Genomic DNA, 18,247 nt, shown 5'->3' on the forward strand with positions numbered 1-18,247 from the left:
AATAAGGAAATATCAACAATCAGAATTTATTACTTTTAAAATTATGAAACCTCTTTTTTCTTTCTTTTTTTTTTGTAGCAGAAAAAAATTATTGCTCTATAGGTGAATCTTTAACTTCCATGGGCTCCCGATTCCTCTGTCAAGAATCACACATGTGTTTCTATATTCTTTAGTCTTCTTATGGCTCTTATTTCACCATATCAAAATTCTCTTTAATTGTCTTCTACCCAAACACCATTTAATTTTTCTGTCTCCAAATGTGTTAATCCATCTTTATTTAAAAGTATGCCATAATTACTAATAGTCCTGTATATTTGAAAGGAAAGCTCCATTCATCTTATATTTCTCCCTTTAAAAGTACATGCTTTTTTTTTTTTTTCTTTCTTTTAAATAGCAAGTTCCTCTTTGGTTACTGTTTTCTATAGAATCATCCACTTCCTACTGGGCTGAATCTGTGACTTTAAAAAAATCTGGTCTTCCCAGGAGAGTGAAAAGAGCAAATGGTTTCAATGTGTTTTATAGAACAAAGAAAAAAAAAGCTGCAGATTTAACTTCCAATTTTTTTTTTCAGTGAAAAACAAATAGAAATACGAAAAGGGAACATTTTTAAGAGGTGAGAACAATGAAATGAAAGCACAGACAAAAGGGTATTTGAGAGAGTGGTTAATTATAACTTTGGCTGGTGAGCAAATTTTGCTATAGAGCTCCAATTTACTTTTAAGTTTGAGTTCCAAAATAGGGACTTCTGTAATAAATGGCATCAACACCAAAGATTTACATATATTGCCTTAAATGTGCTGTGCACATAACAACATCTGGTCATTTAAAATCTGATGACCCACGTAATGGCCTTATCTCCATTCAATCAAAGCCATCATCCACTTGGTGCCATTCATCTTCACATTCTCCTAATCTATTCCATTTATGATGACCACAGGCATAGATTATTTGTTGTTGTATTTCAAAATATTACTGTCTAATGCCTCATCTGTAAGCATCATCATTACTGTTGACATCTTTCTCTGGTTTTAAAGTGAGCCTAAAGATTTATTTGTTTCATCACTACGTTCGAAACACCCTACTAGCAATAAAGATGCAGAGTCATGGGCTTTCTGAGTGTGCGTGCATGCATGTATCATATTTTTTGGCATATTTACTGGAACAATGAATAATAATTTCAAATTTCAGCTAGAAAAATATGAACATATTTTCTCTCATACTTAATTTGAATAAAAAACTTTTTGAAAAACAAATGAGAACATGCTCATGAATTTCTGGTCTAACCCCCTTTATAGATTTGACCTTTGATTTGTTAGCCTGCAGGTATATTTAAGATTTAATCATCACTTAAATCATTCTATCACATGCTTGGTACTTAGAAGACAGGGAAAGATCCTCCATGCTGCATAAAGTTGGAGACTTTGAAGGGAACTTGAAGTGAGAACAAACAATAATCTGTCAATAAGGCAAATAGAGGAGGGTGCAGAGGCCAGAGACCAAGACCCAGTGCTTCTGTAAGTGACAACTGTAATGTTTGTCAAATATTTAATAGTTCAAACTTATTTTTGCCTTTGTGTCATATTTTTACCTCCATTGTATGGGTAGTGGGCTCTAGAGATGGGATAACAGAGCAGAGGGAGAGAAAATGGGATTGAGGCAAAAAGAAAAGAAAACCAAAAGAAATCAAGGCAAGACTTGCTTGGGGGGAATAGTAAGCAGTTTGTGTAGCACGATATCCTAAAGTGCGTTGATTAGTGGTAGGTGAGTACAGGAAGGTAGATGAGATTAGCTTTGGGTGTTCTGTAGCTCACATTGCATTCTAAAGTCCTGAGTTTTCCAGACTCAAATGTCAGGGGATCCACAAAGTCACAGCTTAAACACAATGCATCTCCTTAAAGTATCAATTTGTGGATAAGGGAATAAAATTGAGTTACTGGTAAAATATCTAAATTCTTCTAAAACTACAGTGTGTCTACTAAGGGGTAAAATGCAAATTTCACATCACTTTAAAAAATGAAACACAAAACCTACACGGAACTGTGCTTCAGGCTGTACACGCAGACTCCGTGGGCTACAACTTCATGTTCCTCATTATTCCTCTATGAAAAGAGCACTGAGCAGCAATGCCAGAAGCAAAGGAGAATCCTGGAAGAGTTTTCATCAGAAGAGTGACATGATCACATGGGTAGGAGACAATGGTGCAGAGACTGTGAGGCTACTGCTCAGAAGGGATGAGGAGAGGGGGTGGCCTGTAGACTCCACAGGCTGAACTGAGATGATTGGAGGTGCGGCACAGAAAGGAATTAAGACTACTTTGAGCTTCCTGGCCTGTGTCACCTTACCCAGAAAGCAAGTCTTACTTTAAGGACTGTAGGTGATCTTTAAAGGACACAACTGAGAGACTAGCAACTGGCCATAGTGTCTCATGATTGTGCAGATGATGTGATATTAAAGAAGAGAGAAGTGAGGGCAGATTTGGGGAGGAAGCATGCTTAATTTGGGAGACTATCCCTGATTTAATTTAAAACATCTTAACACACTGAAATTTTGCCTCATGTTTTTTACCAACCATATGCCGTGGAACTATAATTGAACATTCATCTGATACGAAAGCAGATGTGCCTTAAATATTAACTATAACATTAAAGTCCACTTACTACATTGATGGGACTATATTATTTCCATAAACTGGATATTTAATCCAAGTGCTTCTTAAATTTTAAGGTTTTTTTTAAATGACTTAATTTACATATAAAATTGTACATATTTACAGGGTACTATGTGATATTTCAATTCATGTATATTTTATGTAATGTTCACATCAAATTAAGTATATATCTGTCTCCTCATTAATCATTTTTTTGTGGTAAAAACATTCAAAATCCTCTCATCTATCTTTTTTGAAAGACACAGTACATTAGCATTATCTATAGTCACCCTCCACATTTTAGTCAGCTTTTTTGCCACTGTGACCAAAAGACCTGAGAAGAACAATATTAAAGGAGCAAAAGTTTATTTGGCACTCATAGTTTCAGAGGTCTCGGTCCATAGATAGCTGACTCTATTGCCCTGGGCCCAAACATCATGGCAGGAGGGTGTGGAGGAGGAAAGCAGCTCAGAACCTGCACTCGTGTGCAACACCAGTTCTCCTATGTTCCTATAGCTTGGTACCCACTGACCAACCTTTCCCCCATTCTCTTTCCCTTTTAAAATTTGTAAAAATATTACACGGTAATAAAGGAGGTGACCACTGAATACTAGTAAAACTACTCTCTCTCTTTTTTTTTTTTTTTGGTACTGGGGATTGAACTCAGGCTCACTTGATCACTGAGCTACATCCCAACCCCACTTTTTTATTTGTTTTATTTAGAGACAGGGTCTCCCTGAGTTGCTTAGTGCCTCGCCATTGTTGAGTCTGGCTTTGAACTCGCAATCCTCCTATCTTTGCCTCCGGAGCTGCTGGAATTACAGGTGTGCACCAACGTGCCCAGCTTCGACAGAACTCTTTTGGAAAACAATTTGTTAATACTCATTTATCTGAACTGTTAACAACCATTTATATGCTCTAATACAACAGTTTTACTTCTAGAAAGCTTTTATTATAAGGGTATTTCTGAAATGTGGATGGAGATCCATACATATACCTGAAAAAAAATGCAAACACCACCTAAAATGTTAAACTTGTAGTTCTATAAACACAGTACACGTAAAACAGGAACATTCGCACAAAATGCTGTGGTTAGGTGGTAAAATTGCAGGTGATAATATTTTAAAATCTTATTTTAGACCTCAAATACATAGTCTGGGCTTACCATAATCTTTGGCTCATGATACATCATCTGTGCTGGATCTCTTTTGTTCATATTAAACTGTATTATATGTTATATTTGATTATTTAATGCATAGTAAATGCAATACATCAAACACATAGCCAAGAATCAGGACATTACAAATAGCTCATGTCCTTAAAAGAGGAGATAGAGGAGAACTGTCATCACAATAAAGAATATATCACCTTTGTGGATTCCAATATTTATTTTAGAGACAATATAGTATAATGGGGGAAGATCTACCATATCAGTTTTCTTCTCTGTATTTTTCTAATTTAAAAATAATTGTATATTCAAATAAAATGATTTGTTTTCTAATTGCTATAGATTGCATCCACCATATCAAATTAGCAAATATATATCATTTAACTTACCCTGAATATTAAAGTTAAAGTCAGAGGTAATATGAAGAGATGTGCTACTTGCTACCAATTGGTATAATCTGGTGTGAGACAGATCAATATGTGCCCATGTACGTGAGTGTGTTCTCCCTGTAAAAATCTACAATATGCTTGATAGGTTTGAAGTGTTAAAATATGTGTAATTTTTAAAAGGATTTGTCCATGACTTTGTCTCACTTTGCTAATATGAGTTACATTGGAGAAACAGATGCTGACAGGCCACTGCAGATGCAACACTAGTTAGTTGCCTCTGTGGAGCTCACATGCCATGATGCTGAGCTTGGAGGGATTAAGGATGGAATTAGAACTGGGACCACACTCTTTGCAGGTTTCTTTTCACTAGATTATATTGCCCCTGAAAGAAACACAGGAATCCTTACATGCAATTTGTTTTATATTAGAAAAGACAGCTCCCTGTCTCTACCCCTATGAAAACAGTTCTTTGAAAGCAGAATAGAAAGAAGTCAGTAGAAAAATATGATTTGATATGTAAATACTCACCTTACATACAACCTTTCACAAACACCTTCAAATAATTAAGGAAATCCTCTGAATGTGTATCATGAGCATCTTTAAACAAAAACTGAATGTCAGCACTTTGGTAAAATTTATGTATGTAGTGTAAGGAATCTTCATGGTATATCTAGATTCCTAGTCCCATGGGCCCATGGTTGCTTTGTCTAATAACTAAACTTGGAAGGTTCAATGTGCTTTTCTTGAAAGAAGGTTTAATGTTATCATAATCTGTGAGGCAAAGATAGATTTGCTTCATACTTGTTTTATAAAATTACATGACCAAATTAATAGGAATACTAGCTTTTCTTTCAGTAATGAATCTGAAAGAATTTTAATAATTTCAAAGACTGTCCTCAATTTTGCGGCATTTTCTTTCTAGTCACTCTTCATGGAAAAGACTCTCACAATTTAGGGAAATAATTCGATTATAAACATGGGTATTCAAATTGAATTCGGACTCATTGCTACCTTGAATATTACCAGTGATCACAACCGATCAGTTTAGGTTAATAGTTGAGAAGTATAAAAATTAAGATAGCCATGGGATGTATTGTACTGCTAGTATATGTTTGAATATGAAATAAGATACTGTTCAAAATTACAGTGAAACATTAGCTATGCGCCAGGAATATTTAGGGCAAATTGGGATGTACAGATATCCTAACAGTATCAAACCCTAGTTATTTCTCAAGTACATAAATTAGTATGTCTCTTTACCAGGTTTCACCAGCTTATAAGTTTGGGGTGAAACATATACATCTTTCTAGTTAAAATAATAATAACAAAAATAATAATAATAACAACAAAAAATCCTCAATTTTCTTTCTTTATAGTCTGGGGTGAGTATATGCTTAAATCTGTTTATTCTAGTTATTAGATTAATTGAATTATGGGAAACAAAGACTGCCTACTTGATTTCAAGTTGTTATTCTTCATCAGCCTTCTCCCTTTTTCTGAATTTAATACTTTGAAATTGTTTTCAGTACCCTAATAAAACAAGAGCAGTTGGGCAATAATTTATTCATTCATCATGGCAATGCTGCTGAAGACCCCCTGTGAGCCAGGGCATATGCCAGACTCTCCTGGTGATGTAAAAATAATTAGAGGTGGTCACAGCTATTAAGAAAGATGACAATCTATTAAGAAGGAAAAAGAAAAGGTAAATATATAAATGGCTATCACTCAGGGCATAATCTAAAAATCAGGAACTACTTAGAATGTGGTATAGGAGTTCAGTGGTAGGAAAGATGGCATTATAAGTTTTGGAGGACACTGTGGAACAATTTTGAGGGAGTGATGTTTGGATCCATTTTTGATTGATGGTAGAGATTGTCAAAGGGGGCTCCAAGAGCAGAAGAAGCCCATAAGTAAAGGCATAAAAGGAGGAAAGCACACAGTTTGCTCTCTGTGTTGCAGAACTGTAGAGTCAGACCTTAAGTTATGTACTGGTAGGGTGGGGACAGAGTGCAAAGAACATACAGGCAGAGGAATTTTGAGCTAATACAAGCCACTGAGTCATACAAAATGATGAACCAGATAATGACCTAATGAGAAGTGTACTGGGGAAGGTTTTTTGATCTTGTTTGGTTTTGGTTTTGGTTTGGCATTGGTTTAGAAGATGACTATAGAGACTAGGAACTGGCCACAGGAGACCAAAAACCTACCTAGAAGTAGAGCAATGTTCAGGACAAAGGAGAGACAGTGGGGAATGGGAAGGAGAAATGTGTCACAGAGATCCTGGCAATCAATACAAACTCCAATATATGATGACTCATATCATGGTTCAGTCTCCATGATGAAGAATAAAAGCTGATCTAAATGAGAAAATGGTGGTGCCACTAACAGGCACCCCAGGGAACCAGCTCCAACTGACAAAACACCTCCTTATCCTCAGTGTTCAAGTAATAAAAATATCTTCACCTTCATCTAGATTTGTTTCAATTCAGAAAATCCTCCCCAAAGAATGACACTTAAGGTGATTTTTAATGGATGGTTTTGTTACCCTGGTAAGTAGTATAACATTGTTTTAGATATTTCATTAATAATTGTAAAATTATTTCCCTACAAGTGGGAAAAAAGAAACTGGTGAAATGCAAAGTATTCAGTGAACTAAAAAAATTGTGGCTCTCATACCCTTTTGCACTTTATGCACTATTATCTCTTTTCTCTACTGTGGCCTACAATGTGTAGATAATGCATAGTCTCTCGATCAATTATGTTTCATATCCAAACCTGTTCCTTTCATGGCTGATTTTTAAGCTCTTTCATAAGGTGACCTCTCTGAGTGTCAGAAGTCATCAGTCAAAATTGACTAGCTGCAAAGGCCCTCAGCTCCCTGTTTTAGTGTTTCACACATATGCTGAATGACCCCTTGGTGAGGATATTACAAAGGAGGTACCAGGGTGGATTAGAGAGCATGCCAAATTTTTACCAGGTATGAGATTTTATGATTTCCTACAATGAAGGTTATTAAAGACCAATTTTTATGGAGATCATTAACTTTCTAGTTCATTACTTATTTCTCCCTATCTTTTTTTTTTTTTTTTTTTGTGGGCCAGAGGCCTGTTGCCACCAGATCTGTCCAGTGTCCACTTGTATATTCCCTCTTTTAGCATCATTCCAGCAAGTGAAAACAACTGATCATTTGTAAAGAGACAGAATCTTGAGGTTCAAATTGCCATATTCAGGGCTAAAGTAAGTAGCCTGAAATGGGGGCCATGACTGATTCATAGTTTTTTTTTAATTTAATTTAATTTTTTTTAAATTTTTTATTGTTGGTTGTTCAAAACATTACAAATTTCTTGACATATCATATTCCACACTTTGATTCAAGTGGGTTATGAACTCCCACCTTCACCCCATACACAGATTGCAGAATCACATCAGTTACACATCCATTGATTTACATATTTCTCCCTATCTTTTACCCCTTTCCTTAGAAGTATTTAACTGAAACAAATAGTAGTACTAGTATTAAAGCCCCTGACTCAAAGAACAGATACCTGTTGGGAAAGGGAGAGGGCATTTGCTGTGACTGATGGTGGCCCCAGATTTTTTTTTTCCAATTCCCTTATATAAAAAAGAGGAAAGGGACTGAGCTGCTCAGAAGTTGTTTCATACAGAGAGCTGTGGTGATTCTCATTTATTCCTTTATCAAGAAACTAAATCCATCATCTATTTCACCCACAAGAAACAAATATATGATAGAATGATAAAGAATGTAGGTCAATCTTCTGTTTCTAGAGACAAAAACAACAACAACAAAAAAAAAAAACCTGTAGCTTCACACATGCACACAGAAGAGATTTTTCTCTATGTTAACTTCATAAATCATGAAATTCAAAAAAATGTGGCTGGAATCTAGTTAAAACTTCATCCACTTTTTGTGTACACCTGCGTATATGTATATGTGCAATTCCAATCTTCTTGGTCCATAATTCTCTTAAATTATATAGGAGAGATTATATACTTAAATTCTCACAAATATTTTGCACGCATTTGTAAGGATCCAGTGCCCGGAAGTACATTTTGCAAAATGACACTTCTCAGCATAGCACAAGGGTTTACTTATTCTCTGCATGAGGATTGCCAAGAGGAAGCTAATTAATATGCTAAATGCTCACTTCTATTTATGAAACTGGCGCAAGTGTTTGGCTTTCATTTAACATGTACATGAAATTCTGACATATACTTGCCCTCTCCTTTCTACACTTAACACTGGTTCAAAATACTCTCAAAATACCTTTTGTTTCTATTTTTATGACAGTAGACACATAAAGGGTACTTAATTCAGGCTCTTGGAGATGTTACTTCAGCCTGATTTCAAGGGATAAAGCATACCTAAGTAATGAAAATTTAGAGGCCCAGAATGTTGCTTCAATTATTAGCTTGTCTTGGTAAACATGATGGTTTTTACTATTAAAATTGGACACTTATTGGCTTCTCACTTCTCCATCAGCACTGATTTCTGAGAGTTCGTGGCAAATGCTGCAGAAAATTCAGCTTCTTCCCTTTTTTCAGGCAGTGGCAAACACATCTTTATTAGGAGTTGGATGAAAGAGCTCTATATTTCTCAGAGCCTTTCCCTTTAAATTATTTCTGGTAGAGGTTGGATTTGAGGTCTGCCTCTGACTTGCTAAGGGCTATTTATGATTTATTTCAACCTTTAGCTGGCTCTAGGGGGAAAAAAAATGAACAAAGTTGAAAATAAAGAACAGGAGAATCTAATTCCCAGTGGTACCCCAGTGGCAGGGAGCCTCCTGACTCTTAGGATGGGTGCATTGTTTAAATTTTGATACTTTTATTTTTTCCCTCTCAAAAATAAAATTAAAATCATTCATCATTTTTAATTAGAGAACAAGTGCCATCATTTTTTAAAGAGAACAAATTTCAAGCTGTGAGTCTTTTAATGTAGACTGGTCCTCTGAGACTTTTCTGAAGCACTTGGTGGAGAAATTTTAAACCCAGTCAAATATTTTTCTTAGGAAAAGTGGTGATAGGTCATGGTGAGATATGTGTGTCATTAAAATTTCATTGAGGTCCCTAACACACCAGAGTCACTATAACATTGACACATGGACTATAATATCTCCAAAGAAGCATTTGCTGTCCATCACAGCTCTGAAGGGAGCTGTTACAGTCTATCAATGTAATAATCTGCATGTTAAAAAGTCCCTAAATATGTATTTACAAGATAGTCAGATTTGCTTTGGTCTGCTGGGTCAATAATCCATGTGCTAAAAGTCCCTAAATATGTATTCACAAGATAGACAGATCAGCTTTGGTTCACTAAGTCAGTGATAAGTAGGTGTTTAAAAAGGCGCCTATGTAGTTGCATAGTTTGCATTTTAGCAGGTTCAGAAATGCGATTGTTAAAGAGCATGTTTATTATGGTAGTTCCAGGGGATGCCAGAAGCTATCTTTCACTCTGCTCTAGGATACTTTGCTCTATGATGTATTTTTTTAAAGTCAGACCAAAAATAAATAAATAAATAAATGAAATTAAAAAAACCATCGTAGCACACACAAACTGTATTAAAATTATGAGGCAAGAAACGGAAACACAGAAATTTAGGCACAGCAATTGGGGCCAGGGTAGATATGCTGTCTTTCCAAATTGTGTCTTACCCTATCTACCACCACTATCCAGGTCCGAGGCTCTTCTTCCTCTCATCTGACTGCCTGGCTTTACTTCTGTCAAGCTCATCCCAGTAGCCAGAGCAGCACTCCATAGAGCCAGAATATGGCCCTGATCTGCTCTAGCCACCATCCATCTCCTAGCAAAAGCCAAAGGCTCCCAAAGTAGACCCTTTCTCACAGATGCACCTGTTCCTATTCTGGTCCTCTCTGTGCTGCTGGAGCACCCTACCTCTTTGCTGATCTCTGAGCTCACCATCATTTCCTGCTGTAGGCTTTTATACTATACCTTCCCTCTTTCTGAAAGCTCCTTCCACATGGCTCCATCTATTACTTTCCTCATGTCTCTCCTGATAGAAGACTTTCCCCACCACTGTGTGTAAGACAGAAACCTCCTGTCCTGCTACCAAACCTCCCCTTTCTGATACCCATGCTTGTTGATCTCCATTAGCAATTGTCATTATCTAAAATAATACTTCTTTATTTACTTATTCATTGTCCATTCTCCTTCCTCTAGAAGTTTAGCTACACTAGGGCAGGAACTGCATAAATCTATTCTTTGATAGGTTCCTGGTACCTTTTAAGTGCTCGTTCAATACTTATGATACAAATGAATAAAAGCAGATGAAAAAAATTAGTCTTTTTTTATTTCCTTAATTTCTAGGATGATGTTATTCATGTTTAGGTGAAGGAAGAATACAAATCTCTGCTTGACCACCACAATTCAGTTTCTTGTAATGTTCTTTAAGTGGCACAAATCTGGTATTCCCTGAAGATGCTCATCCACTCTACCCCCAGAGCTGCAGGGTTATGGTAGAGCTCCCAGAGGAGCTGGTCCCAAAAATGCTCCATCAGTCTGCTTCTTTGTGTAATAGTGATGTGCCAAACATAAGGACAGGATCAGCATTTTGTGATCAGCCTAATTAAAGTAGTATCCTTAACAGACTCTGGTGATGATAGTGGACTGACGAGATTTTATAATCTGTCACAATTGTGTGGGATAGCAAGTGTCACTCTATGGGTGTGTCATTAACTATAACAAACTGAAGAGGACTGGGTAGATTCCTCATTCTCTTACGTTTGGTGAATTGTCCCGGGGGCATCCTCCCTGTCTCTACCCACTCCTTTAACTTGCCTGGTGTTCTCATAATGCATCCTTTCTCATGATTGAAGACTGTCATAGCAAATCCTTCCTTATTTAAATTTCACAGGAACATTCATTATTTCAATCACTTAGAAAGGTGCCTTTGGCAACAAGAATCACAGCTGACAGCAAATTAATGACTATAATGCTGTGATTAGTTGAATTACAGGCTACAGTGAGCCTGTCTGAGCACTCATCACTGGCATCTTCCTAATGGGAGACTCTACTTAGGATTGATAGTGGTCACAAAGGAGGATGTGGTTCAGCTACAATAAGCTTCATAGAGTTGAAGAAAATCTGTCTGTATTGTACTTCTATGACATGCTGATTAACTAAATGCATTTTTCTTGTTAACCTTCTTATCTTAAAGAAGTCTTTCTCCTATGCTCTCCCCTAAAACAGGAACATATTTTGAAGGAACTTCAAGGCACAGACTCAATTAAAAGTTTACGTTATCTTGATAATTCCAGGCCCAAACCCAAAGTTTTCATTAATTGAAGTAAAAAGAGTTTACTCTTGAATTATTTTAATTTCATAATTAATTTTGCATGCATGTAGACAAAACTTAATGGATACTTCAATGCATGCCAGTACTTGAGGACATTTATAAAATAAAAATTTTCAACCTAATGATGATGAGGGGAAAAAATTAACATCATCAATGACAACAAAACCACATACTCAGATGTTAGGTGTCACTGCACATCCTGCCAAATCTGGCTGTAAAGAAATGATGATTTCTGTAACTGCTAGCAATGGCTTTTGCAGGGGGAAGATTTCAAATAAACGTGTATTTGCTTTAGGCAAGCTTCACTGAATTGGCCTTATTTGATTTCAGGTTCTCCTAAGAGAAAAGATTTCAGGATTTCCTGGTTGTAAAATGGAAAAGAACACTTTGCTGAACTTGTATGACATCATCTGAAGCATCCAAAGGGCAGATAATCTTGGGTTCTCTGCCTATTTACCAAAGCTTCTTTACCTCCTCAATCTATTTTATTTCTAAATGTCAGAGTAGTCTGAAACCTTTCAAAGATTTATAGACTGCAGAAGCAGAGGAAATATTAGGATAAATCCTTTAACTTTTGTGAAAGCTCTGAAAATAATTAGGACCTTTTGAAGTGTTACGTGTTTCAGTACAGGCTCTCTACCACTATAACATGAGAAGGCCAAACAATTTAACAACAAAGGGCAGCAGGCCATTTCTACATCTAAAATACTTATGAAAATGCTGTTTAGAGTACTTACCTAAGTCACAAATAAAGAGAATATGGAATGTGTGAAAGATGATGTAACTAATATAATAAAATTTACTTTATTGATTAAAATCAGAACACTCGCAAATGAATTAAAAATAGTAATCACAATTTTGGCTTTAAATATAATTATCTTTCCAAACTCTACTTAGAAATCTGCTTATATTACAGAAAGAAGAAAAAATATAGCTGCTATAAAATTGCATATAAAAGGCAACAAAATACAGACAAGTTATTTTCAAACTTATACTATAAAAATATTTTCCCGTGTACTTAAAATGGAAACAAATAGCTAAAACAAATACTGTTCAAAAGATCCTACCCTAGATATATAATAGGCAAGATATTTCTTACAGTAATACATTAGTTTCTTTATTATGCAAAACCCTTCAGCCGTAACTTCATGAAGAAATGTGAAGTGGTCTGAAAATGATCTCACCTCATATTCAAAGTCCTCTGTTCTGTCTGCATCAGCAGGCAAGCTGGAAAGATACTCGTTGTCCTCATAAAATTCATGGTCCATCGGATGAAGAGAATGGCAGCTATGGGGAATGCAACAATATGGTAGAAATGGATCAAAAGGGTTGTTTTCAAGATTAAAACTGGTTTTAGATTTCACTTTAGTTTTCTCTGCTTTGGAATAAGAACTGTAGCTATCTAAGAGAGCCAACCCTTCAAACAGACTACAGCTCAGAAAAAGCAATTGCTTTTCTCTCTCATCTCCATGAAGTCCATCGATTTGCTATTTCTAAGAGAACACTAACAGAAGGGCCCAGGTTGCAGTGGCATTCTGTGAAGGGACGGATGGAAAATCTTCCAGGGTGCATGATGCTTCAAGTGATATTTTGACCTGACTCCGTTCTATTGAGTGTTACCTGTTCACATGGGTGTGTGGCATTTGACACTGCAATCTATCCAAAAGGATATATTTTGGAGCAAAGCACTACCAGTTTCAAAATATACAGCCCCAAACAGTTTTTTTGAAAGCCATTTTCAAAAGCTCATATTTTTCAGACTATAGAATATACTCCATTACCCTCATTCCTTAAGACATCCCTCCTCCCTTGCCCTCATAGCCCATATTTTTCTGTCTTTGATAAAGGGCACATGCTCAAATAGTAAAGAGTACTCATTGGTCTTAACTCACTGGAAGCTCCTATAAGCCACAGTTTTCAAAATCCTTTTGTAACATTTCCAGTGACAGAGAAAATAGATTAGGTAAAGCAAATGTGGGAACCTGGGCATTACTTTTTTGTGTATCCTTCAAGTTTGGGAAATATTTAAAATAATTTATAGAGGTGATATTTGAGTTACTATATGTTCTGATATAGATACTATACATTTCACTAAATGAAAGTTAAGCATACTTTACTAGGAAAGGGTATAAAGCCATCTCTAGTTCTAAAAGTCATTGAAAAATTGTTGTCATATTGAAACACTGGTTGCAGGTATGACCTCTAAATCTTTTCATTGTGGACATTTTTGAAAAACTGGGTAATATAAATTAGTTCCCTTTTTGCTGGCTGAAAGGTGAGAGAGATGCATCCTGATACCTTCCTAGGGTTACTATAAATACTCTATCACCATCTTTTTACTATCTCTGTGGCTATTGGTTCCATATAAGGTTAAGCAAAAAATAGCAAAAGCATCACTATGCAGCATTCTGCACCAAGTCTGCTGGTCTGCCAGGTAGAACCTCCTTGCTTGGATCTAGACTGACTCTGAAAAGTCTCATAGAGCTGGGAGAAGGTCAGAGCTCACTGTTTGGGGGCATTTGGTGTGTTTTCCTGGTCTTTTGGTTAGTAAGAGTGGAACTCTATCATGAGGAATACCTTATTCATTCAGTAAGCGTTTATTGAGTGTCTACCAGATGTCAGGCTCTATGTTAAGTGCTGGAAATACATTGGTGCACAAAACCCAATTTTCTCCCAATTAATTGTGTAAAGTAGCACAATAGCAATTTCAGAGCAATGATTAAAAGGAAGACATGGAAACAGTGCAAACACATGATGAAGATGAACCTATTGCATTCCTAGGAAGTTTGCTGGAAGAGGTCGCCTGTAAGCTAAGAGCTGCAAGATTTAGGAAAAGCAGCACAGTACAAGGGTCAAGGGAGTAGGCTCAGTGGTCAGACCTCTTAGTCTTACTTAGAATCCTGGCCCTGTCTCTTCCTTCCTGTGTGGTCTTGGCCACATTACTTAACCTCTGTTTTCTCATCTGTGACATGGGGATGGTAGTAATATAATGTGCTTCCTTATCAGGTTGTTGTGAGGTCTAAATGAGGCAATAAATATAAAATACTTGCAATATTACCTAAAATGTGTTCAGTTGGCTAATAAAAGTTAAATATTATTATTCATTTAAGAAAGTATTTATTATGTCAAAAGCTGCACTAATGAATATTATATATTTCTTTCTTTGTTTATCATTCATCTCCTCCTCTAGAATATAAACTCCAGGAGGTAGGGGCTTTATTCTTGCTCATAGTTTTATACCTAATACCTAGTGCCCATGCATGACACAAAGGACTATGAATCATGTAGTTACATGGAGAGCATGCAAACAGAGCCACGGCCCTCCTGAAGTTGAAGTCTCAAGGAGTAGTTTCTAAAGCCTGGCTGTACATTAGAAATGCCTAGGTAGATTATTTTTTTTTGGGGGGTGTGAATACTGGGGATTGAACTCAGGGCCACTCGACCACTGAACCACATCCCCAGCCCTATTTTGTATTTTATTTAGCGAAAGGGTCTCACTGAATTGCTTAGCACCTCGCCATTGCTGAGGCTGGCTTTGAACTAGCTGTCCTCCTGTCTCAGCCTCCCAAGCCGCTGGGATCATAGGCATGCGCCACTGTGCCTGGCTGCCTAGGTAGATTTTTGAAAATTTTTGTTGCCTTGGCTCCACTCTAAAAATTCTAATGTAATTAGCCTGTGGTGGGATAAGGCATTGATAGAGCTTCTCAAAGTTCCCACGTGATTCACATGCACACCTGTGACCCACTGAAATAGCTTATAGAAGACACTAAAGGGCAGAGACGTGGCAAGATCACTTTTGTTGACCAAGTAGAGAATGGATTAGAGAAGGCAATAAAAATGAAGTCTAAAGAGAAGACTGCTCTGATAAATCAAACTCTTGTTAATCTTTGAATATTTGCTTAAAAGCTCAAAGAACAAAATATATAGGTCAAAATGCACTTCCAAAGCTATACATGTAAGAGTATTTGAATTAAAATCTAACTGCCTTAAAACAAGGTAAAAATAGAAAGGAAATTTTTCTTTAATCACTCCGTATTTCCTAGCACTCTACTTACTGTGTGACAGTCAGGACCCTTTGTTTACATCTCAATATATTGGGTAATTGGTTTCTTTAGAGAATTGCACTTTAATTAAATTAGTTTTCTAGATTCTCTTTTAAGAGAAAAGCAAGGGAGAGAGAGAAGCAACCCACAGAGGAGAGTACAGTGCCAACATGTCACTTCCACCTGAGTCTTAATAAGATTTTTGGCAGCTTTGGTGAGAAAAGCTATTTCCCTGACCAGTGCTCATGAGTAGAGAGAGGCTTTTGAGGGCTGGAAGTATATAGATGAGCTAATCAGAGCCAGAATTTTTTTATTGTATCTCAGCAAGCGTGATTGCAGAGGAGAAGCAACTGGGTGGGTCAGGAGGGTAGCTAGCAGGGACAATTAAGGACTTGTTGGAGGCAGGCACAGTGGAGAGATTTTCCAAACAGAGCTGGGAGCCTGCTTCCATAGTTGACAGCTTGCTGAGGGGACTGATTCTTTCCAATACCTGCTTTCAATGGCAAACAACAACAAACAGGGCATGGAGACAAATGACAGAGAAATACCTGTCTGATAGCAGAAATGGACAGATGTCTGGCACTGGAGGGGTAGGTGGCCGAAGCTTGGCCAGGGCCATGATGTGTTCAAAGGTGATGTCAGTCTGGGTGCTGGCATTCATGAGCTGCACTTCCGGGACCGTTCCATAGGTGGGTCTATTGAGAGGAGTTCTCCTTAACACCTGCACCACGATGGGCTCCTTGGCGTTTCGAAAAGCTTCCACTGCCTCTTCATGGGTGGCCTTTGAGAGATCCTTCCCATTGACCTAGGAGGATATAAGGACAGTGTTCATCTTGGAGGAAAGAATGAGAGGGGGGCATCATGACAGATTAGTAGACAGTGGAGAGGGGAGATTTCAGCCAGCTCTGATAGGAATTGTTAAAGGAATATTTAATCAGACATTGACATTTACCAAACTCTTTCCCAACACGAGGAAGTGAAGATCAGTTTTGTAACTTTATGAAGTATCTGGATTTGATTAATAAAATACCATCACAATTATTAGTAAAGATTTACAAATTTAAATAACACATCAGTATCAGAAGGTGTTCCCCAAACCTCAAGATAGGTAGAAATTAAATATATCCTTTGTAAAAATGATCAACAAATCACCTGGTGATATTTTCAGCGTTTAATCAAAGTCTTACTTGTCTGAAATCTGGTTTTTGAGAATATTATCACATTTCCTTCATATTCATCTTTTTAGCCAAGACTATGTTGTTGCTCATGTGAATTCTATCAGAAATCTTCACTATTCTGAGTGTGGCCAGCATCTTCAGAATCATTGAAGAGATTTTTACACATGTAGAATCCCTGGACCTAACTGAGACCTACTGAGTCAGGATTGGCATTTTAATAAGACCACAGCTGATTTCTAGCATGTGAAAGAAGCGCTGCTCTGAACACCTCTGAAACAATTCACTTGGCATCCCTTTGCATCCTCACCTGTCTCAATTTATACCCAGTTATGACCATTCAAGGTAGCCCTGGTCATAACAGAGAAAAAGGTAAAGTTTGCATCTGTTCTTGGTCATGCCCTGCAGCAAGGCACAACCACTGGCATTTAGGAGAGAAAAAAAATTCTTCTTTAGGTGTGACTCTCCCACAGCTGCCTACTGAGGGCCAGGGATATTTCCCAGCCTTGGTAGCACACAAAACATCTGCACACTTTCCTTAACCCTTTCTCAGGGGCAACACAGACTGCTTTGACATAGCTGTCCATTTATTTTGCTAAAATAGGTCCTGAGACACAGCTTCAGTGGAAGTTGTGTTTTAATAAAGGACTCTAGGATCCTGATATAGCTTCATGACTCCTATCCTAAATGAATTAATAATGTTGGCTTTTGCCAAAGCAAAGAGAAATTTGGTGACCCAGTCCTGTGCCCAGTACCCTGGGAATTATAACATTTCTAGACAGATAACTAAGCTACCTCCTTGTTGGTAAAACACTATCTGTTAGGCAGTAGCAAACCCTTAGACATCCCAGGGTGCCTAAAAAGAACAAAGGGAAATGTAGTGATTTGGATGTGAGGTGTTCCCCAAAAGCTCATGTATGAGACAATGCAAAAGGGTTCAGAGGAGAAATAATGGAATTGTGAGAGTCTTAACCTGATCAGTGAATTAATCCCTGATGGGATTAACTGAGTGGTGACTAGAGGCAGGTGGGCTGTGGCTGTAGGAAGTGATTCATTGGGGGCATGGCTATGGGGTATATATTTTGTATCTGGAGTCTCTCTCTGCTTCATGATCACTGTGATATGAGCTGCTTCCCTCTTCTGCTTTGATGTTCTGTCTCACCTCAAGCCCTGAGGAATGGAGCCGGCCTTCTCTAAACTAAGAACTCTGAAACTGTGAGCCCTCAAATAAACTTTTTCTCCCCTACAGTGATGCTGGTCAGATCCTTTAGTCTCAGCGGCGAAAAAGCTGACTAAAACAGGAAATCAGTGAGATGAGATTGTAGAACAATTGCTGACATTCAGATGAACACATTCTCTCTTCCTGAATACACAAAGGGTAGGTATGCACTCAGAGCAAGAATGGGGCATTTGAGGGTAAATGACACAATGCCAGGTGGAAATGGGCATGTTATATAGAGACAGGCTTAATGACCTGCACGATCTAATTTACTC

At 37.3% G+C, this 18,247-nt stretch overlaps 1 protein-coding gene across 2 annotated transcripts in view; it reads right to left on the bottom strand.

The window, feature by feature from the left end:
• The window catches only part of Pdzrn4 (PDZ domain containing ring finger 4), a 361,383-nt gene that overhangs the window by 52,770 nt on the left and 290,366 nt on the right, over positions 1 to 18,247 (bottom strand). For both annotated transcript variants that reach the window (XM_027934208.2, XM_027934209.2), the window contains 2 exons: positions 16,127 to 16,383; positions 12,720 to 12,822 (listed from right to left, as the gene is read on the bottom strand). In XM_027934208.2, coding sequence (XP_027790009.2) covers positions 12,720 to 12,822; positions 16,127 to 16,383 — 360 coding nt within the window. The remainder of the gene's footprint in view (positions 1 to 12,719; positions 12,823 to 16,126; positions 16,384 to 18,247) is intronic.

This window comes from Marmota flaviventris, chromosome 3, assembly GCF_047511675.1.
Source record: "Marmota flaviventris isolate mMarFla1 chromosome 3, mMarFla1.hap1, whole genome shotgun sequence".
Lineage (NCBI taxonomy): Eukaryota > Metazoa > Chordata > Mammalia > Rodentia > Sciuridae > Marmota > Marmota flaviventris.